General features: G+C 40.1%; 1 protein-coding gene across 4 annotated transcripts in view; it reads left to right on the top strand.

The window, feature by feature from the left end:
* Positions 1-23,040, top strand: part of EPB41L4A (erythrocyte membrane protein band 4.1 like 4A) — a 244,559-nt gene that overhangs the window by 191,963 nt on the left and 29,556 nt on the right. For all 4 annotated transcript variants that reach the window (XM_058538493.1, XM_058538485.1, XM_058538475.1 and 1 more), the window contains 5 exons: positions 5,461-5,551; positions 8,059-8,142; positions 9,144-9,257; positions 17,415-17,462; positions 19,201-19,278. In XM_058538493.1, the coding sequence (XP_058394476.1) occupies positions 5,461-5,551; positions 8,059-8,142; positions 9,144-9,257; positions 17,415-17,462; positions 19,201-19,278 (415 nt within the window). The remainder of the gene's footprint in view (positions 1-5,460; positions 5,552-8,058; positions 8,143-9,143; positions 9,258-17,414; positions 17,463-19,200; positions 19,279-23,040) is intronic.

Raw genomic sequence — 23,040 nt, 5'->3', positions numbered from 1 at the left:
GATCCTGGGAAAGTTGATTCTGTTCTGACAGTCACTCTTCCTGAACTGAAGGCGAGGATCACTTAAGATGAGGGCACTCAAACATGAACAGAGCCAAACCACACAAAAGCCTGGTAGTGGTCTGATGCACACAGGCCAGAAGCATTTGCATATAGGGTGTTAAAAGATGAACAAATAAGTGACTGTGGAGCATTGGACACTGGCATTGCAGTGCTGTCTAAACTGGAGGAAGTTTTGTGGGCCCGTATTAAGCTGTGGTGTCTAGCAATCCGGGAATCAAAAATGATCGCAGCTCATGAGCTAGATTTGGCTCCTTAATAAACTAGAGTAGTCCCCTCATAAACTTATTCTTTCAAATGGACCAGCCTCTTGAAATATAAAACCCTTTGTCTTTTTAACTTGAACAATACACAAAATGAATTGGATGCTCCTGACTAATTCTAAGTGGTCTTGTTAAAGTTAATATATTATTTTAGCTAAAATAAAATACAGATTTACTTACGAGCCTTAATAAATATATGTCAGTAACTGATCTTGGTTGTAGGTAATCTGTGGCTGTCATTTAAAAGAATATCATGCTATAGCAGAAGGCCGCTTTTACAGCTCCCAGAAGTAACCCAGTCCTGCAGGATGTGGCTGCGTGTCCTCTTGTCCTGCATTTCCCATACGACTACATCCAGATTTTTTTTTTGTCTTAGTTTTGACACTTTTTAAACATAACCTCATTATCCTGAATTTTTTCTTCTAGTGGAAAAAATAGTAGAAAAAAATTACGTCCTTTATACTAGTAGACCTTCATGAGTACCTACCATATAGAAAACACTGTACTGGCAGTCATGGGGGAGAGGGGCACAGTGGTGTGTTCTTCATTTTATTAGGATTTTGAGGCATTATTACAAAATAAGTCCTGGGGATATAGTGTACAGCATGATAACTATAGTTAATAATACTGTATTGCATATTTGAAAGTTGCTGAGGGTACATTTTAAAAGCTCTTGTCACAAAAAAAATTTTTTGTAACTATGTATGGAGATGGATGTTAACTAGACTTATTGTGATCATTTCACAGCATACACAGATACCAAATCATTAAGTCGTGTACCTGAAACTAATATAATGTTATATGTTCAATTATACCTCAATAAAAAAAGATTTTGAGGCCTTATTAACTTATTATTAATTTAAAAAATTAATAATTTTATTGTGTATATTATAAATATTTTATGAAAGTTATACGTGATCATTCATGTTTCTAGATACTTTAGATGGAAAACTGTTCAGCTTTGTCTAAAAGAACGAGTTGCCCCAAATGGAGTGATTTGTGTAGTGTAGGAAAATTGCCTTCAGTGTTTTTATTTCTTGAAGTGGATAGTGGTTAAATAGCTGTTCACTTTATAATATTTGTTAAACTGTTCATATGCTATATATTATATTCTTTTCTGGTGGTCTGTTATAAATTATAATGAAAAAGGAGTGGGGAAAAGATTTCTCCAACCTCAAAATATCTCTTGGAGCAGTGCCTGAAATTCCATTGTTATCAGTTAATTATTTAGTTAATGTTTGACTACTCTTTTTCCTCTTTAAAATGAAACCGTTCTGTGGCCAATAATACATGAAGACATGAGCCTTTTAGTGTGATGGGTTTGTCAGATCCTCTCTTCTCTGTAGCCCAAGAATCTGAGCTAATATAGAAGGGATGATTCTGGAAGGTGGTGTGATGAAGGGAGGAAAAGTTTGGAAAAGGAAAATGGTTAGTAGTAGGCATGTCAGCAAAATGGAGTCAGTAAACCTAAATAATGTGTAGCCTATCTTTCTCACATTTGCAGATTTCAATAACCAACACATAACCTAGCTTTACTAAATTGCTTAGCTTTCTTTTCAAATGGTAGTATGATAAAGTCTCACTAATTTGACCTAATTAGGATGATGGTTAAAATACATTGTTTTGAAAGTATAGTTATTGCTTTTAAGTGCACCTTTAGTAACATAAAGAAAGCTAATAAGGGGCCAGCCCAGTGGCGTAGTGGTTAAGTTCGCGCATTCCTCTTTGGTAGCCTGGGGTATGCAGAGTCGGATCCCGGGCGCAGACCTACGCACTGGTCATCAAGCCACGCTGTGGTAGGCGTCCCACATATGAAGTAGAGGAAGATGGACACAGATGTTAGCTCCGGGCCAGTCTTCCTCAGCAAAAAAAAAGAGGAAGATTGGCAACAGTTGTTAGTTTAGGGCTAATCTTCCTCACCAAAAAAAAAAGAAAGCTAATAAGTATTGCCTAATTAGGGCTTTTAAAGAACCCTACATCCATGAATAGAAAAGAGTAATTTATAGTTAGCATATAAATATTATATGAATGGATACTTTAGGAGAGTTCCCAGTAAGCTAATGCTTTTAAGTAGTTTCCCCCCTGTAGTCTGTTTTCCTAGTAAGGCTTTTAAACTCCACGCTTGTCTAGTTCACTTAGTTATAGAGAAAGGGTATACATATAAACAGATTTTTACTTAGTAGTTCACCATTCTGAATATAAAAGGACCGTGAATTAGATTGTGTTACTGACAAAACCCTATCTCATTTATGCTGTGTAGATGAGAGTTATATGACGGTTATGGTAATAAATTTGTCTTGACAATTGACCAGTTTATTTTGAAGAAGCCTGGCTGTACTGTTTGTGAGTGTCTGAGAGAGAGCATGCATGATTTTTTTCCTGAAATTCTTTTACAAAACCATCCATCTGGTGTTTCATCTTAAAAAATTATGATTTGGATATTGTGAATAACCAAATATTAGCTTAAGAAAATATATATACATTGAAATATTTCTATTTTAAAATATTCCTCAGTTTTTTGTCTACCTGTTCATTAATTTTTTTAGAAAAAAAAAGGAGGAAACTAGATGAAAGTAATTAAGCAACCTCACCTTCCCCATGGTGATCAGTTGTTAGACTAAGAAAAAACTAGTCAGTCTAAAGATATGAGGATTGGCGCAAACTGAGGTTTATTCTTAAGCTAGTTACACCGGCCTTTAGTTAACATGACATTCACCTTTACTTAGTGCTTCATCAATTGGTGTTATTGGCACTGGCTATTTGTCCCTCTGCTGTGCTTCCTCCTCCCCAGAGCCTGGGAAAACAGCCCTAGGTACATGAAGGTCCCTTCATTTATATTACAAATTAGCAATACCTGCTGAGAACAATACCACATTTTTAAAAAGTTTATTAGGAACAACTAAAAATATTAATATTCGGGCATACCTACTGTTTGGAGCAACAATGAATGAATCCCTCCTGCCACTGCCCCAGGACCATACCACATAGAGTTCTGAATTTGAGAAGGAGCTCCATCCCAAATCTGTGCTTGCAATTTTGGTAATCTGCCTTTGTGATTTTTATTAACAGTTATGGTAAAATAGACAGTGACTGGCCACTGCCGATGTCTGATAGGACGTGGGATAGTTCAGGGAATTGGTTGTGTCTCATTTATCATACCTGGTGAAATTTCCCGTAGGCCCCAATGTTATTCTTTTTTAATTCCTGGATTCTGGATGTTGCTCCAACGTGAGCTTACCTTTAATGCATATCTATCTTCAGGTTTATCTTTCCATTTCAGGATTTCAAAATAGGAACAAAATTCATATGTTGAATCCATGTCGAATTCCTTATAATAATAGTTGTTGAAACTCTTATTTGGAACCACTGTTTTCTCTGGCTAAGGTGTATTCATTAATGTTTATCTTTCCTGATGAGGAGCCAAACATGGCTCCAAATGTTCTGGAGGGAATTTCCAACTTTGGGGGTGCTCGAATGTTTCTCTTGTTGTCTTTCAGTCTTGGTTGCCCTTGAGAGAATTCTTCTCTTAATTGGCTATTAAATGTTCTCCTCATTGGACAGTCTTTTCACTTATCTTCAAAAGAGTCTGTCTCTCCAACAGACCCTTAATGCAGACTGACTTTTGAACTGTTTGAGGGTGGGGCACAGATGATGCATGGGAGGCCGTGGGATGTGGTGGTTTAGAGCTGAGTCTCTGGGGGGCGGCCCGGTGGCGTAGTGGTTAAGTTCACACGCTCTGCTTCAGCAGCCCAGGGTTCACGAGTTTGGATCCTGGGCGTGGACCTACATGCCGCTTATCAAGCCATGCTGTGGCAGGTGTACCACGTATAAAGTGGAGGAAGATGGGCACAGATGTTAGTCAGGGCCAGTCTTCCTCAGCAAAAAGAGGAAGATTGGCAACAGATGTTACCTCAGAGCTAATCTTTCTCACCAAAAAACAAATAAATGAATAGAGCTAAGTGCTGGAGCCAGACAGCTGGGTTTCAGAGCTACCCCCAACTCATGAGCTGTGGGACCTTGGAAAGGCCTGTTTTCTTCTCTTTAAAAATGGGAATGATGTTAGTATCTACCTTACAGGATTATTTTGAGGGTTATATGAGTAAATAGACATGAAGTGCTTGAGACAGCACCCGACACATGGTAGGTGCTCTTAGTATTAGCTCTTGGTATTACAAACTCATCTCGTGACTCGAAATGGTGATTACACTTTGGATTGAAGGACTTGAGTTGTGGACATACGCCTGCAAGATGCCTCTCTGAGACGGACATATAACATGTAAGAAGGACTTCGAGCATCCCATCGCTGGTTTCCCCTGTACCTCCCAGAGTGAGGTGCATGCCACTTGGGAAGAGCTGTCATGGGTGCCCACATATCTCACACCTGCAGACTTATCGGCCTCTGTCCTAAGAATGGGATCCAGGCTTCCTGGATGGGCCCAGCGCTTCATTGATCTCTATTTGGATCATGATTTCCAACATTGTGTCTGCTGGGGGCTCCCTCTGCTGGTCCATCTAGCATGTATGCAAATCTGCGGAATAATAGCTTTTAAAAAGTCAGTTTTAGACTTTTAGGAATGTTTGCATCAAAAACACATTTGGAAACTTTTTTTTGTAGGTGAGTGATACAAATCACATCTATATTATTCTTTTCTTGCCATTTGCATTATGAGTTGGAATATTTTCGGGTTTGAAATATTTTTTTTTTGGTTTGATTTAGAATGGAGGATATCATGGCATGCTAAGAAACAGTAACTTCTTCACAACATAGTTATGAAGGACTGGTTATTATGTCTTGCATTCCAATATATAGTACTAAATATCTTAGAATCTTATTTTAACGGTCTAAAGTAAAGAATGTCCATGATGTGGGGACTTAGTGAACTCTTAAAGTCTCAAAAGGCCCCATTTTAAAGTGATGTCATAACCTAGACCCCCTTGGACATTGTAATGTTGAAGGTTTAGTACGTGTCAGAAAATAGTACCTCAGATTTATTGGGCGATTCATTATTTGGAATTATAATTTATCAAAATGTGCCATGATGTCCCTAAAATTGCATTTTAAAATAACTTTTTTGCTTCTTTGTATTTTTTAATCACTGTCTCCTTTCCTCCATCTTTCCTCCCCCGTTTGCTCCTAGGATCAAACAGCATAAATCGGGTAACGGCGAACGTGGAAAATGGAGAAAATGAAGGAACGACTAAAATTATTGCACCTTCACCAATAAAAAGGTCAGTCAGTTAACTGAGAGAACACACCACTAGATGCCGTCACCAAGATGCTTTTTCCTTTTGGCCAGGTTAAGAATCTTTTCACTTTGATAATTAACTAATACATTTGATCAAAATAGTCTGTGGGCCAAAGAATACTTTAAAATGCCAGTGAAATAGAAAACATTAGGACCTGCCTCTCTCATCTGATGGAAATGCTCCTGTTGTCACAGCGTGGTGAACTCACAGATAGTCTGTGGTCTGCATTCTTGGCAGCAAAATGAAAATTCCATGTGATTTTTAAAATGGCATGATATAATGGACTAACTCAGAGGGACCTGTGAAATAAAGTAGATGATATTCATGTTTAATGTACTGTGTTCATTACAGCAGTGCACTGAACTGTGGCCCTGCAAAGAGGGTTTATAGTGTTTAGAGGTGCAGGGCTTTAGAAGTCAGTGATTGCATATGTATGAAGAGTTGTCGTGGTCCTCTGCATCAATTTTCCCAGCAGCATTCCCCAGCGGAAAGACCTTCTTTTAATATATTACATGGATTGTTTTCCTGAAAGATCAGCCTTGTTCTCTGTTAAGACGCTGTTTCAGTGTCATTTTTTCCTGTCTCCAATTATGTTCGTGGAACAGCATTTTAGACATACAATGAGCAGCTTTCATCGGCTCACTTTCTCTATGGAGATAGTTCCACACACATCATGGAGAAGTTTAAGCAGTGAGAAATACATGACCTTGAAAGACTTCATAGATCATCTGCTCCATCTTTTGTTAGTAAATAATGGTGTCTTCATTCACCAGGATTATGGCTACTTGGAGTATAGTTTATAATCTCCTAGCAAAATAATTCCAAGATGTGAAGATTTTCAGAGTTGCAATGTTTTCCCCAGGGTTTTGTCTACATTTTCTTTAGTTTAGGTCCGGGATACACACTTTACAAATTCTCTTTTTGGAATGACAAGTTCTTTGCCTCTGCATACACTTTATTTGACCTGCTTCCCTTAGTCAGCCTCACAGCTGTGGATAGAGAGTCAGCTTAATCTGTATGTAGAGGGTATGCTTATGGTAAGGCCAACATAAGAACAGTAATCTTCCATGAAATTCAGATCCCAAGCCTTTTTAAAATGTACAGAAGGAGTTCAATCTCCTTTGCAACTGCGCTCTTGCCGATAGGACTGATACCTGAAGGGCCGCCAAATTTTCCACTCACGCTCCAGATGAGAAATAGCTTAGGGAGTGAATGCAATTAATTTGCCACCCAGGATTTCATTATTTTTCAACTTTCGCCTACTCTCCCAATTCCCCTTTCATCTTTCCATTGCATTTCTCAGTCTCCCTTTTCTCTTTTTCTTTCTGATTTATTAAACACACACACACTTTCTACTGTTGTATTAAATATTTAGATATTTATTACTTTTCCTCATTTCAAAAGTAGGCTTTTACTTTGGGAATTTGATCTTCAAAAGTTTTTTAACCTTTATAAAAATAATGTATTGTTCGTATATAAAACCTACCTACTGTATACTAATGCTGTGTGTTACGTGCCTTGGCAAATGCATAATTTTTTAGGCTTATATTAATTCCTGTATGGATATAGTATGCTAGAGTAGAAATTTCTCTTCTTTTTTTGAAATGACCTTGTTATTTTTTTCTCTCTTCTTTGTTGGCTATTGTAAAGAACCCCGCTATGACCATGTTTGAGGACAATTATATAGAGGATTCCTCAAAAAGCCAGGGTTAAAGTGGATTAGGAGTTAAGTAGCTCTATCTTTTTCTGAGGCTGAGACTCCTGGGGAAGTGAGAGGTGACACTTCCCCCTCCCGCTGGTGACCGAAGGCTTCTGATGAGTCCCTTCTTCTGTGTTTCCCCGTGTGTTTCTAAAACAATTTGTTGGTATTGAATAACAAATCAGTTATATTTACATTCTTAGGACAGAAAGATGATACTAGGTCAGGAAATAGCATTTGAAAGTCATTCTGATTAGCAAGGATGAAGCCAAGATATGGCGGAAACCGGGGGCAGGGGAAGGTCTGTTGGGGTAGCCTGAACCTGCCCAGAGCTGACCAGCCTGCGCAGATTGAGACCTGAGTCCCGAGCTACGGAGTCTCTGACCACTGCTGAAAAGAGGGACCCAACCTCACGAGCCCGGACACCCCAGCTTTCCTTCCTCCTGAGCTTTTGCTTCTTTTCATGGCTTAATGGTTGTCCTGGCTTCCTAACCTGCAGGTGGACACTCCTGAAAGTTTCTTGACAATAGGTGACCTGGCTGCTGTTGGCTTCAAGCAGTAAAGCTAGGAAGAAAGGGGGGGATAAAAAGACCCAAAAGTACTTGCTGGAGACATGTATTTTTTAGGCAGTCACTTCATATTCTTTTTGGAATGAGTCATGAGTATAGATAAAAACACACATGCATTTTTAAACTTTTGTTAAATAATTTTACTGAAGAAATAAGTACGTGAGTTAACTTCCTTTTATTTTCTAGTTAATTTATTTTCCACACTTTCTTTTTCATTAAAGCTTTAAGAAAGCAAAGAATGAAAACAGCCCTGATGCCCAAAGAAGCAAATCTCATGCACCGTGGGAAGAAAATGGCCCCCAGAGGTAAAGGGAATCATTGTTTTTACAAAGGAAAACAGTAGAAAAGGGGTTAGCAATTGCAGCTCATTAAATAAAGGAATCCAACTGCTGTGTGGCTGGTGATGACTAACTGTGGACAAGGCCGTCAGATTCCTAAATCAGCGTGACCAGGAACTTCTGAAATAGAAATGAATAGAATGTGTCCTAACGTGAAACTTTCTTCTGGAAAGACAGAAAGGAAGACTAGTGTATGTTAAGAAACTGCCTGGAAGGTCATTAGGATGGTTTAGAGTAAGATGACATATTTCTGAAAACTCTAAATCACGTATTAATGATAATTTCCCCCATTTCATAGTTCTTGTAAAGACTTTAGTTGAAAACGATGATTGATGAATAGTGACTTTAGAAGACCTGTATTCCTAAAAATGTAGATATATTTAGCTTCTTTCTATTTACAACTACCAAACCAGTGACAGATCTGCATTGTAACTTATTGGCTATATAGTTATGGTAGTTTCAGGTATGACTACCCAGAGGTTCAAATTCTAGCCCTGCCACTTCCTAGCTACTTTACTTGGGCCACTTAATTGAACATTCTGTATTTCCATTTTCTTTTCTATTAAATGGGCCTAATAATTATACCTCAGTGCTTAGGGTTGATATGAAGATTAGCTAAGATAATGAATATAAAGCCTTTAGCTTAGTCAGCACCTGGCATGTGGTAGATTTGTCATAAATGCAAATTGTTGTTATTGCCATCATTTATGTGTGTTCATTTCTTACTGTGCAAGGCCAGTGAGACAAGTCCGGTCCTGGAAAATAACGACTTTTATGATTTAATTTAGCAGATCTTACCTCTCTTTTCTTTCAATAATCTTGTCAGCAAAGAGAACCATGTGCTCACCATCCAGTGTTCCCTTGAAAGTACCGCCTGTGCAATTCTGACATTTCCCTAGATCCCGGTTAGGGTGTTTGTTCCTCCAGGCCCTCTGCAGGCGCTGTTGACCCTCCCTCTTCCACTGCAGTGGACTCTACAACTCTCCCAATGACCGCACGAAATCCCCCAAATTCCCCTACGGGCGCCGCCGAAACCCCTCCTGTGGGAGCGACAATGACTCTGTACAGCCAACGAGGAGAAGGTGAGCTGAACACAGCCCCTCAGGTTTTAATTTTCAACAGAATATCTAGGTCCCAGTCACATTTTTGTCACAGGTTATTCTCGTAATATCTTGACTATCTCCCCAAGAAAACAGAAAGCTTATGTTTTTTGAGATAAAATAAGCTAGAGATTCTGAAGCGTTTCTTCTAAACAGCCAGAGTTTCAGAGAATAATTTCATAAAATATTGACAGGAGCTTGCTTTCTGTACTGTAACTAAGACTGATAAGTTAAAAAATATGTTATGTGTATAATGTATTTTAACTATATATATTATCTAGTGTGTGTAGTACAGTACATGGTGTATATAATATATATTATATTAATGATATATGTTAATATATGAAAGATACTAAATGTTTTGACCTGAGAAGACAAAATTACGTTTTTTGACAAATCTTTTTAGCTGAGGCTGAGTGCTCTGTTCCCAGACTGATACTGTTGCATAAACTTGAGTAAAACCCCTTTCAGAGCACAGAGAAAATGAATCCTGTTATATTTTACCCAGCAGGTCACATTGTTTATGTGATTATATTTGTGTGTACTTAATTAAAAAGTCCGTATCTAGAAGTTTTGGACTCTCTCTGAAAAGCAGGCTGGGCAATGTAATGGGTCCAAGAGAGGAAGACCTAGAAATGACTTACCAGTGAAATTGAATTCATTCCTATGTGATGGAGACTGTGTTTTTCTTTGGGTACCTACATAAGTGGTATTTTAGAATTGACTTTTATAATTGTGAGAAGTTCAGGTCGTGTTCTCAGGTAATCATCAAGGTTCTTTTTATACACTCTGTGGATTTGGGAAGCAGAAGCCCTTCTCTCTTCTCTGCCCTTGTTTATACTTACTTGCTAGTCCATCCCTGTTTGAGTCCTTCTACTTCTGCCAGTTTCCCAGAGTCTTGCTCCCCAGCTTTCTCAAACCAGGTCCACCTTCACTGAAATCCTTTGATGGTTAAGAAGAGAAAGGGCTATGTTCACCTCACCTAATAGGACTGAAAAAGGGGAGCTAAATGATGACCAGCAGTGATTAGATGGGATAATGGAGTAATAGTTGGCATTTATCATGGTCCAAGTACTGAGCAAATTGCTTGCTAAATATATATATTCATTAGATCCTTGTAATAACTATGCAGAAATTGGCATTTGTATCCTTCAGTCACTGGGCGTTGCCACCAGAGCGGGAGTAATGCAGGGAATTGGTGCACAAGTGTGAGTAGGATTGAAGGAACATGAGGCAGAGAGTGGTGCGACTCTGAGATCTGGACACAGTGCTGGCCGCCCCCCTGCCCCCGGCTGGAGGAATAAAAGGAGAGGAAGGGGTGTTACCCAGAGCTCCAGAAGCTGCTTCTGCCTTTGAGCTGGCCCCCATGAGCCTGTGCTTGCTGCTGACATTAGCGTGGGCGCCACCACTGTGGGAACTACTGTCGCTGCTGGAGGTACCGCCACTGTAACTAGTGCTGTGGAACCCCCACTTCTCAGCAGTGCAGGAGTGGTGCCACAGGTACTGCCAGAGGCAAAGTTGCTTCCCCTTTTCTCCTACCTTCAGATCTCTCCTGATTGCCTCCGTAAGTGGAACCCAGCTGGCAAAGGAGTCCAAGAGAATGTAATTTTCAGGCTTCCAGTCTTGGCAATACAGAGGAGACTATAGATGGGTCGGGATGGTGCTGAGTACCAGTGGAAAATACCTGGCCCAGCATTATCATCTCACCTTTATAGGTGAGAAAACTGAGACTCGGGGATGATGGTAACTGTCCTTTGTGACACATCCGGGATTTGGATCCAGGTCTGTACATCTGAAAAAGGCAGGGATGATAACTGTCATTTAGATAAGGCAGGGAGAAAGGTTTCCTGCCTCCTTCCCTACCAACAATTGGTTCAACTTGGACAACTTTTATTTTTTTATTTTATTTTAGTGAGGAAGATCAGCCTTGAGCTAACATCCATGCCAGTCCTCCTCTTTTTGCTGAGGAAGACTGGCCTTGGGTTAACATCTGTGCCCATCTTCCTCCACTTTATATGGGATGCCGCCACAGCATGGCTTGACAAGCGGTGCCTCAGTGCGTGCTGGGATCTGAACCCTGGCCGCCAGCAGTGGAGCACGCACACTTAACCACTACGCCACGGGGCCGGCCCCTGGACAACTTTTAAAACTAGGAAATACTTTAAAGTGCATTTGTGTGTATGTGTAGTTTGAGAGGGTGTGGATAGTAGGAATCACTAAATATATTAAGAATTTGGCACTGTGTCATTATTGTTAAGTAGATAGGTTTTTATAGATTTTCATCCTTAATTATTAGTGTTCTTCATCAGCATTACCTAAATAAAATATTTACACATGTGGAGCATATGGTCATTTTGATTTTAATATATTTGAAAATGAATTTATCAAGTTTTGGTAAAATACCAAAATTTACATTATTTTTTCCCAAACTAATTGCTTGAAATAGTTTGGAGCATATACATTCCCAAATCCAGACTTAATGACTTCTGTGTTGAGATGCGTTTTCTGTTGGCTTCCTGTGTTTCACAGAGAAGTAATTGTGGTGAGTGGATACAGGATCCTTTCATTGGCACCATCCAGAGGAAAGACTATTTTGATTTATAGGGAAGAGAATCATTTTGTCTGGGCAGCCTTAGAGCCTTCTGTCTGGTTCTGTGTGTCACTTGAAAGGTCTCTTATTGGGCATGTGTGTTTTGAGGAGACTAGCCACTGCTGCGTGTTGGCATAGGAGAGCTAAAGCTTATTCTTTGTTTTCTTTCCACTGTAAATGCCCTATAAACGTCCCCGTCGTTCTCAGTCTTGTTTTATCTTCACACATATTTACCTTGCCCCTGGGCACAAATCCCTAGTTGGATTAACTGACATTTAAAACCAAGATTTGTCCTCAGCATGGAAGAATCTCAAGGACTTAAATTTAATAATAGGTAATTCTGTTTTGTAATGGATGCCAGAATAACATGTTTTGCAAAAGATGTCAAAATTTCATATTTTGCCTGTTGTTTATCATTGAATAGACATCTATCAAATTCTGGCTGAGTCTAGAACACTGATTCTTAACCTTTTTGGGTGACAAAACTCTCTGAGAATCTGGTGAAATATTGGATTCATTCCCTAGGGGGGAGAAATACATAATTACATACAAATTGTCATATAATTTTCAAGGTCCATGGGGACTCTGAAGCCTGCTTTTTTAAACATTTCTGTTCTAGAAAAAGAAAGCCAGCATATTTTCTGGCAGTACAATTTATTTTTACCCCTATCCATCTTTGTGCTCAAAAATGTTTACTGAGTGCTTGCTTCATGCCAGGCACTGTGTTAAACAACACTAGACAAAGTCTCTGCCCTTCGGGAACTTACAGTCTGGGGAAGAAATATGTGAATCACACAAATGCATGTGCAGTTCTGACTTTTATATGTCCTTTGAAGGAAGAGTTTTGTGGTGCTTAGGGAGATTTTTAAAAACTTGTTATTGAAACCTAACATGCGTATAGAAAAGTATGCATGTCATAAGTGTAATAGCTTGATACTTTTTTTTTTTTTTTTTGGTGAGGAAGATTAGCCCTGAGCTAACATCTTTTGCTAATCCTCCTCTTTTTGCTGAGGAAGATTGGCCCTGGGCTAACATTCCATGCTCATCTTCCTCTACTTTATATGTGGGACACCTGCCACAGCATGGCTTGATAAGCAGTGCATAGGTCTGCGCCTGGGACCCCAACTCGTGAACCCCTGGCTGCCGAAGTGTGTGAACCCAACCAGCTTGATAAATTTTTACAACCCAAACACCTGTGTAAACAGCACTATTAGGGGAAGTTTTACTGAATAAAGGAGGTCGGGGAAGGGTTCCCTGAGGTTGCACGCTTGAGCTGGGATCTGAGACAAGAACAGACAGAGGAAAGATCATTCTAGGTAGAGGGGCTCACATGTGCAGAGGCCTTGGGATGGCAGGGAGCAGGGAGTATTCATGAAGAGGATGAAAGGCTCGTGTTGCTCAAGTACTGAGTGAACAGGAATGTGTTAGAAGTGAGCCCGGAGAGAAAGATGGGGCCAGACCTCGCGGGACACCTGAGCCTTGTTGAGGATTTTGGTCATTAGACTGGTAGTTTTTAGAAGGAGATGATAACACAATTGCATTTGTGTTAAGTCTCCAACTCCCTGGTTTTTGTTCAATCGTTCTGGCAAGACCCCAAGCATGGGAGATTCCTACTATCCATGTTCTCTAGGCCAGCCCTCAACAGCTGGCTGAGCAGTGCTGGAGGGACTTACACAAAAGGGCATATGTTACACTACAAATCCAGGTTCATAAGCCTCAAATGGATCCAACACATGGCCCATCCATCATACCACCTTTCTCTGATCTAAGTACTCTCTCTGTTTCTGCAAAGCAGTTTCAAACTCTTTTCACCTTGCAAGCTTATGCATCATACCTCTGCTTCAGCAGATGACTGTGTTTTCTCCTTCGAAAGAAAAAGTAGCCATCAGATGGCAACTCTTTCATCTCCCTGCTACCAAAAATATGATTTACCAACATCTTCCTCTGTTATTCACAGATCTGTCCTTACAAGTAAGGTCAGTCCCTCCACCTGCGCTATGTGGGTCACATCACCTCTTGTCTTCTCAATGACTTTCATTAACTACCCTCCTACCTTGCACACATATTCAACTTGACCTTATGAAAATTCTTTTACCAGCTTTTCACATTCTCAAGTCTTTCCTATTTAAACAAACACACAAGTTTGACTCCAGATCCCCCTTCATCTTCTGCCCAGTCTCTCCTCTCTCCTTTAAAGCCAAACTTCCTGAGAGAGGTGCCTAAGCCTCTTGTCTCCACTTCCTCACCCTCTATTATGTAGTCCCTTCACACACTGATTGGAGCAGACATGGGTCTTTAATGCCCCATCATAACCTACATCCCCCATTTCCCCAATATTCTTATATCAAATAACACTGATATGTCTCTGTCCATACACCAAATTTTTGGATAACTATTTAGTATAAACACAATTGTATAAATACTGTTCACAGATGATCTATATAGCGTTCAATGAATACAATTCCATTCTTGTACAGGTTTTACAACTTTCTTGGAGATGATAATTGCCTAGTTTTCTATCTACCTATCGGTTGCTTAGTTTTCCTTGTGCTTATCACTAATTCTTCATCCAAATTCTCAAAGAGCTGCAAAACTCCTCCTGAGATAGAAAAGTACTGAGGTAATCTGCAAGTTCCATTTATACCTCTCCTGGAGCTCTCTGCACCCTCCTGCTCACATCTGGACAGTCTGCTCTCTAGTACTGCTACACAGACGTTGCTTTGATGAATTCCCTTCACCATAATCCAGAGAATTCCTTTGCTTCTTTGTATGATGGATCCCATGTTTCTAGGTCTCATGGCTTCTTGCCTTGGTGTTGATGGAATATATCTCCCAGTCGTTAACAAAGAAAATGTACATGGCAGGTATATTTTTTTGAGAGCTGGAATCTCTGAAAATGTCTTTATTCTATACATATAATTATAGTTTATCTGGACATGGACTCCTAAGTTAAAAATAACCTTCCTTCAGCATTTTGAAGGCAGCGCTTCATCATCTTCTTTCTTTGATATTGCCGTTAAGTATGCCAATGCCACCATTCTGATTTGTCACCATTTGTGAACAGACTTTTTTTTCTCTCCCATATTCCTACCCTTTTCAAGTCTTTTTTTTTTTTTAAAGATTTTATTTATTCATTTTTTTCCCCCCGAATAGTTGTATAGTTGTATGTCATAGGTTCACATCCTTCTAGTTGCTGTACGTGGGACTCGGCCTCGGGTTGGTCGGAGAAGTGGTGCCTTGGGGCGTGCCCGGGATCCGAACCCGGGCCGCCAGCATCAGAGCGCGTGCACTTAACCGCTAAGCCACGGAGCCAGCCCTCCCTTTTCAAGTCTTAAAAATTCTCTCAATCTATAATGTTTTGAAATTTAACGATAATTGATGTTGGTATGGATCTAATTTTTCAATCTATTATGCTAAACACACAATAGGTTCTCTCTACCTATAAAGTAAGATCATTCAGTTCTGGGATATTTTCTTGCACTATTTCTTTCATAGCTTCCTGTCCTACATTTTCTGGGGTTTTTCTTAGAAAGTTCATTAGATGAATGTTTGATATCCAAGTTTGATCATTTTTATCCTTATTTCCATATATTAGTTTTGTTTTATTTTTGTTCTACTTTGGGGAAGATATCCTTAACTTTATCTTCCAAACCTTCTATTGATTATTTTAAATTCTGCCACATGAATTCAAAGTCTAAAAACTTTTATTCACTCTTTTGATACCAAATTCTTCATTTTTCTAAAGACATTAATTATACATTTTAGTATACTTGATACTTTTTCTGTTTCTTATATTGTCTCTATTTCCTGTGAGTCCCCCCGACACACACACACATGCTTTCCTAATTGTTTGTTTCAGCCTCTCTTTCCACACAGAAGCCATCCTCAAATGCCAAGTGATTACAGTTCTCTCTTCATATTTAAGCATTAGGCACTAAAAAGACTGGAACCCTCTGGATGGTGCAGAGCATGTTAACTCATAGCTTCACTGTAATTTGGAGCAAAGTAATGTGGGTAGTCTCAACCATTTCATTGGAGGATCCTTTGAAACTTGGTATATGTAGGTCTTTTCTTTGTATCTGTCCATTTCTTACAGTGAGATTCTCTAATCTCATGCCTGGGAGATATAAGCCTGGCTTGTAGCATTCCGAGAATGAAGAGAGAAGGGAGCTATCTAGTAAACAGATTATCACTCTCTTGATTTTTCCTATGGACACAATTTCTCTGTCTCTTTTACAAGCTAGTCCTCTTCAGCCATGTCAAATAAATGCTGGAGTTTCTCACGGCTCTGTCACTGGCTTTGTCTTTGCATTCTGTCTATACTGTCTATCTAGACAGCCTCATCTATCTTTCATATTTCAATTAACATGTTTAAGAAATTTATATTTCAGTCCAGACAGCTAATCTAGCTCCTGACTTACCTCCAACAATCCATGTGCGTCCTGCACTTGGACTTCTCAAAGGTACCCCAAATTCAACATAGCAAAAACCAAACTCAGAGGTGTCCCTCTCAAGCCTGTAATGTCCTTGTGATTCTTACTTCAGTGCATCCCACCTCAATCCATGAAACCGTACAATGCTGGATTTCATTCTTGACATCTTGACATTTTGAGTACTGGCCTGCATGTTATTGAAATGATGGAAATCTAAGCTGAGTCGGGGAGGAAATGAAGAAGGCAAAGAAGAGCTGATGGAAAGTAGAAAGGTCCATAGACAGGTAGTCCCATTGAGGTTAAAGAAAGGTAGAGTGGAAGTAGTTGGCTAAGCAATAATAATACCAGCTAACGTTTGTTGAGTGCTTACAATGGGCCAGGTCCTACTCTATGCATTTTAAATGTATTAATTCATTTTATCCTCATAACAACCCTTTGTGGGAGGTTCTATTAAAACGGAGGAACTGAGAAGAGAAGTAATATGTTTAAATCACACAGCTCATCATGGAGGAGATGGGATTCATGTTCAGGATGTCTGGCTCCAGAGCCCACGGGTTTCACCAGGATGCCCTCTCAGAGCTGTTTGAAGGTGAATAGGATTGGTAAACAGGAAGGAGAGGAGGTTGTGGTTAGAGAGCCAAGTGTTTGGAGGTGGTTACAGATGATAAAGTGCAAAGTGTGCCCATGATGTGGGTCGCTGAGTTATTGTGAAGAGGTTATTAGAGAAAAGGTCAAGGGACTTGGAGCCCAGGGTGTTGGAAAGGGCATCCAAGTGAGAGCCAACATCAGTCAAGTTATGGCAGAACTTGGCTTGGCAGACCTAGGAACCGCAGGCTCACCCCATCATTGGATGAATGGAATGTAACAGACATGTTGTGCATTGTTATTTATAGACTGTTTGCAGCTCCTACTGGGTTGCTGGCTTCTTGAGGCCAGTTGGTGTTATGTTATTATTTCTGGGACCTATCATAGGGCTGGACATATATGTGTGATTTAAATGAATACCTAACAGATATGCATTCACTGAAGTGATGAAGTGATGTTTTGGTGTGCTTTCCTTAGCCAATTGATAATTTTCTATTTTCTTTTATGTCTTTGTTTATTTGTTTTTTATAGGAAAGCCCATAACAGTGGTGAAGACTCAGATCTAAAGCAAAGGAGGAGGTAAAAAAAAAAAAGGAAGGAGGGTCAGGGAGAGGGAGGAAGGATTGGCAGATTAGCACTACTCAGAGTTGAGGCAAGAGTGGGGACTTTTTCATTTGTTTGTTTTATTAGTGGCTGCTTTAAGAGTATTATAAATATTTTTTTAACTTTGAAATATCAATTTTGACTTCAACTGGTTCTCAGTCTTCCATTCTGTAGCATCCTTAGCAATTTCTTTTTTTTTTCTGCTTCTTTGTATTTCAGAGGAGCTGTCTTGGTTATCTATTGCTACATTAAAACCACCTCAAAACTGGGTGGCTTAAAGCCACGACGGCTGTATATATCTTGTATACAATGGTTCCCCCTTATCCATGGGGGATATGTTCCAAGACCCCCAGTGGACACCTGAAGCTGTGGATAGTGCTGAACCCTATATATACTATACTTTTTCTTATACATGCATACCTATGATAGAGTTTTATTTATAAATTAGGCACAATAAAAAATAAATAAAATAATGAGTAAAAAAATTAAAAAAATAAATTAGGCATAGTAAGAGATTAACAGCAATAACTAATAGAAATAAATAACTAATAGAAATAATAAAATAGAACAATTATAACCATATACTATAATAAAAATTACCATCGATCTTAGCAACCTCAGTATACTTTTTTTTCTTTCCTTATTAAGTGTAGAACTTGCACCGTTTCACTTAAAGGAAGCACTTTTAGGCCTCTCTTTGTCATATCCGAATTGTCAGCATCACTACTCTTGTACATTACTAAGTGAAGTAAGGGTTACTTGAACACAAGTACTGCACAGTCGATCTAATAACCAAGAGGGCTACTAAGTGACTAACAGACGGGTAGCGTACACTGCATGGATATGCCGGACAAAGGGGTGATTCACGTCCCAGCAGGACTGAGTGGGATGACCCGAGAGTTCATCATGCTACTCGGAACAGCACACAATTTAAAACTTACGAATTGTTTATTTCATATGGACTTTTTCACTTAATATTTTCAGACCTCAGTTGACCAGTGGTAACTGAAACCGTGGATAAGGGGGCCCACTGTCAGTCTTGGTGGAACAGGCAGTTCTTTAGCTCTAGTCTTGCTGGTCTCACCTGGAGCTGCAGTCAGATGGCTGCTGAGGCTGGAATATTCAAGAGGCCTTTCTCTCCCATGTTTGGCGTCTTGGCAGAATGACTGGAGGCCTGGGGTCTCTCTCTCCTTGGTCTCTCCACCTGGCTAGCCTAGGCTTCTTGAGATGGCGGCTGGGAGGAAGCAGGAGCTACCAGCCCTGTTAAGGGGTAGTCGGGGAACTGGCAGAGTATCCTGTCCACCTCATTCTGTTGATAAAATCAGTCACAGGACCAGGACAAGTTCAAGGAGGTGGGGGAGAGATAAATTCTACCTCTCTCAATGTGGGGTGGGGTGTGCTTGGTGTCCATATTTAGTCCACCACAGGGGCTGATAGCTCTGCTATAACAGGGTTCTGTTACAAGTGCTTGATTTTGTAGTCCTGTCTGGGAGCATGGTGACATTTGCCTTAATCTGCTTTCACATTTCTGTAGACTTATTCCGATGTCTGACTGAAGTGAGAAACACTGACTAGGAGAGGGATAATACAACTACTTATATTTGGATTAGTGATTTTGCTGCAAAATTAATTCCAACGAACTAACGTGAACATTTCTTAAATTTTTTGTCATAAATGTGAGTTTTTTCTTTTGCTCTTCTCATTTTGTCTTCAGGTCGCGCTCACGCTGTAACACAAGCAGTGGTAGTGAATCGGAAAATTCTAATAGAGAACACCGGAAAAAGAGAAACAGGTAATATTGGAATATTGTAGTTAACTGGAACTCCAAAATCAGAGGCTGCTGTTGGTGGTAGAAGCTCTGTGTTCTATGTATTTTTAAGCCTGATATTCTCATCTATGTTTAAGAAGGAATCTGGCACTATTTTGACATGCTATTTTAGGAAACCTCAGCTCTTTGAACTGAGTTTCTTATCTTTGTAATAAGATGATTAAACAACTTGACAATGAGTTTCCTTCTTGTTAATGTAGGAAAAAAAAAAAGATGATCTATGTTTAGATACAATGTGTAGTGAATTTGCCTAAGCCTGGTAAGAAATTTTACCATTTGTAGAGGGAATTCTCCCTGAAGTATCTTGTAACATGATGTTACTATATTTTGCCCAACCAAAACCAAGAGATTCATTGTTTCATAGATTTCATAGCTTCAGCCTCATGTAGGTAAACATGGAAATATGTGTTTATATTTATGTCAGGCACACACAATTAGATGGGTAAATGCAGTTAGTTCATACCGTTGACTCGTTTTTAAGAGCTTTTTAATAACATCATTTGACGTGTCATCAGTATTAGCGATGGCTTAATGCATTAATCAGTTCTCCCTAATTCCGAACTATTTATTTGAAAACAAATGTTCACGTAGTGAAAGAGCCCCACATTGGGAGTGAGAAGGATGTGGTTGCTGGTTGTACCAGTTTCTAACCCAGTGGTTCTCAACTGGGGGCAGTTTTGTGCTCCCCCTCTGCTCCCTGAGGACATTTGGCAATGTTTTGAGACACTTTTGATTGTCACAGTTGGGTGGAGGGATTGCTACTGGCCAGAGATGCTGCTAAACATGCTACAGTGCACAGGACAGCCCCCCACAACAAAGAAGTATCTGGTCCAAAAAATGTCAGTAGTGCCACTGTTGGGAAACCCATTATCACCTGATGTGGAACTCTGGCCTGCTTGCCTTACTTTTCTGGGTCGTCTTTTTCTTGTCGGTAAAGGAGGAGGTTGGACGGGATAATCTCCAAGGTCCTTCTTTAGTGCTCGGAGCCCTTGTGCTTGGCACTCACTGAATCGGCCTCCCTCTCTAACCACAAAGCCTGTGTAATAATAGCCCAGGCACCATTGTAGGAGTGGACCGTTTTCTTGGGAAAGCTTTCTGTGTGGAGCCTTCTGAGGGGCTGGAATCACACTGGATAGAGGTGAGATCTCAATGTGTTATGACACCTTTCTCAAGGACATGATTTCACTGTCTTCATCTGAAAAAACCCAAAAGTGAAGGGTAGCTCTCCCTCAGGTACCCTCTCCCTGCTCTAAAATTCTGTATCTGCACAAACAACACAAAACAAAGCAAAAAACAGAAAAACCCACTTTTTTCCCTCCTATTTGTACTTATTGATCAAGCCGGTATCTTAACAAATGTATTTCCGTTTTGCTTGGTGTATTCTAAGATGTGCTCATAGATGCTCTCGTCTCAACTTCTCAGAAGGTGGCCTGTTTAAAAACAGCATCTTTTGGGGCCAAAAGTGCTTACGGTGACATTTGCTGTTAAAAATGAAGCACTATTTCAAGGTTGCCAGCAAATCCTTAACTAGCTCATTACTGACCCAGTTGCACCAGCTTCAGTGTTCCTTACGGGGGCTTTCTCCCTCAAGAGTTTCTTCCCCCGCCCCCATGTACAATTTTTTAGATTGGCTTTCTTTGTACTGTATAAGTAGTATATTTTAGCATGATGTTGGTTCTGAATGTTTTAATGCCAGTGTGCTTTGTAAACTATTAATGAGAAATCACTTTCAAAACACACTCTGACACAAAGGCTCTCAAACTCATTTATTTTACCGGCAGAAACACTACCCTAGGGTTACGTGAGTTGCCTTTGTCTGTAGGAGATGAGGTCCGGAGTCTAGCTCTCAGGGGCATAGCAAAAAGTGGGCAGGGGAAGAAATATATCTTCTAGTTCTAATCCCCACTCCTGAACATTCTGGTGCAGCAGGTGACAGTGTGCAGGGAAAGGGGGTGCAAACACATCCCACTGCCTCTGGGTACCACTTACCCCTTATGCTGTGCTACTGCCAGCCTCTCCATCGCGTCATTGGCCTTCTAAATTTTGCAGAACCCACTCATTCCACGTCAGGATGCATAGGTCTGAGTATTTAAAGTACAGCCCTGCTAATGGTCCTGTCTTCTGTCTGTGATGAAGGGCTGTCTCCTGATGTCTGACATCCTACTTATGCACAAGTAGGATGCACAAGCATCCTTCAACCTCATTTGTCCTTCCTTACCTCAGCCAACAGTGTGACCCAGCCAAGTGCTCAGCAGCATCCTTTGTGCTTTTATTAAAGGACTCTGGTAACCCTAGAATGAGGCAAACTGAATCTTGAACATGCTGATGTTCTACTTCCTGCCAGCAAGGTCTCTAAATTCAGCCCCGGATGCTTAATCACTTTCGCAACCAGAGCCTGCACCTGGGAAAGAGGGGCAACGACCAGGCACATTTGCTTTTCACACAGTATTTTGAAGGCTGTGATGTGTTCGGTGGAGCCCTGGACAGAACCGGGTTTACTCTCTGGAAAGTATGTGTGGTCTTCGGGATGTTGTTCCCTTTGCCCCACTCCTTCTTGCTGGATTTTTTTTTTTTTTTTTTTTAACATAAGGAAGTCTTTCCTGTTAGGTTTGAGGTACTCTGGAAATACTGTTTTTTCACCAAGTCTACCTGTTGGAGCGTAAGCTGCTTTGCTGTTCCCATAGATGACAATTTAAACATCTCTCATTTAAAAATCTCAGAGGACCAAAAGTTAATAAAACAATGTTTACGAATCAACTTTAGCCAAAGCAGTAGCTGTGGCTTTTAACAACCACTGAAAAAAAACACCTTAATCCACACCAGCCCTGGAATGCTAATGTTAGAAGCAAAGATTGTTGTTTTGTTTAGTTTCGATTTTAGGAAAATATAACTGTAGATAAGCACCCTCTCCCTCACCTTCGGGTCCAGAGCCAATGAGGCCAGAGTTGTAAGAGCTCTTTTGTTGGCTGTGAGTTAACTGCAGGGTTTCATTCCACACTGTTTCCTACACCCCCAGAAGGCCTCAGCCTCCTCCTTGATTGGGGCACCGTTTGTCTGTCTTTACCCCTTTCCACTTCAGTTGTTCTTTCTTTACTGCTTTCATAATCTGGATGAATATCCTACAGTTTGCTAGGTTTTCAGTTTGAGAAGATAGTGTTTCACTCCTTTTTTATAACTAGCTAGAAGTTGGAACACAGTTTCTTGTCATAACATCTAAGGTGACAGAAAGTCCTTGTTTCCCCCTAGTGTCTCTACTTGTATCCTCTCCTTCATCTCTATTCTCTGGCCTCCGTTGTAAATCTTTCAATCATTTTATCTTTCCTCATCCAGTTCCTTTCTTCTTTTTTTCTTAGCTTCTTTCCTACTCTTTCTTCCTTTCTTCTGTCTGCTCTGAGTTCTGTCTCTACTTAGGAGCCAATGATGTGTCAAAACCCCCTAAGGATGTGGGTCAAGGTCTTGGTTCTACCATGTACTGGTATTTGACCTTGGGCAACTCTTTTAACCAATTTAAATCTTAGTTTTCTCCTCTTTAAAGTGGGGTATATAATGATCTTTTTTGTTGAATGAATTACTGTAAAAATCAAATGAAATCTAAGAGTTGAGAGCACTTTGGGGTATAAAACCACGCAGTTCAGTATCTAAGTTTGAAGTTATGCCTCTTCTTTGCTGGTCCCACCTTTCCTCACCCCTTTTCCAGCTTTTTCCACTTTTCCTTTAGTCCTGTCT

The sequence above is a fragment of the Diceros bicornis genome, chromosome 1 (assembly GCF_020826845.1).
Source record: "Diceros bicornis minor isolate mBicDic1 chromosome 1, mDicBic1.mat.cur, whole genome shotgun sequence".
Lineage (NCBI taxonomy): Eukaryota > Metazoa > Chordata > Mammalia > Perissodactyla > Rhinocerotidae > Diceros > Diceros bicornis.
Note: the sequence above shows the minus strand (reverse complement) of the source record. Positions and strands in the feature narration are given on the sequence as shown.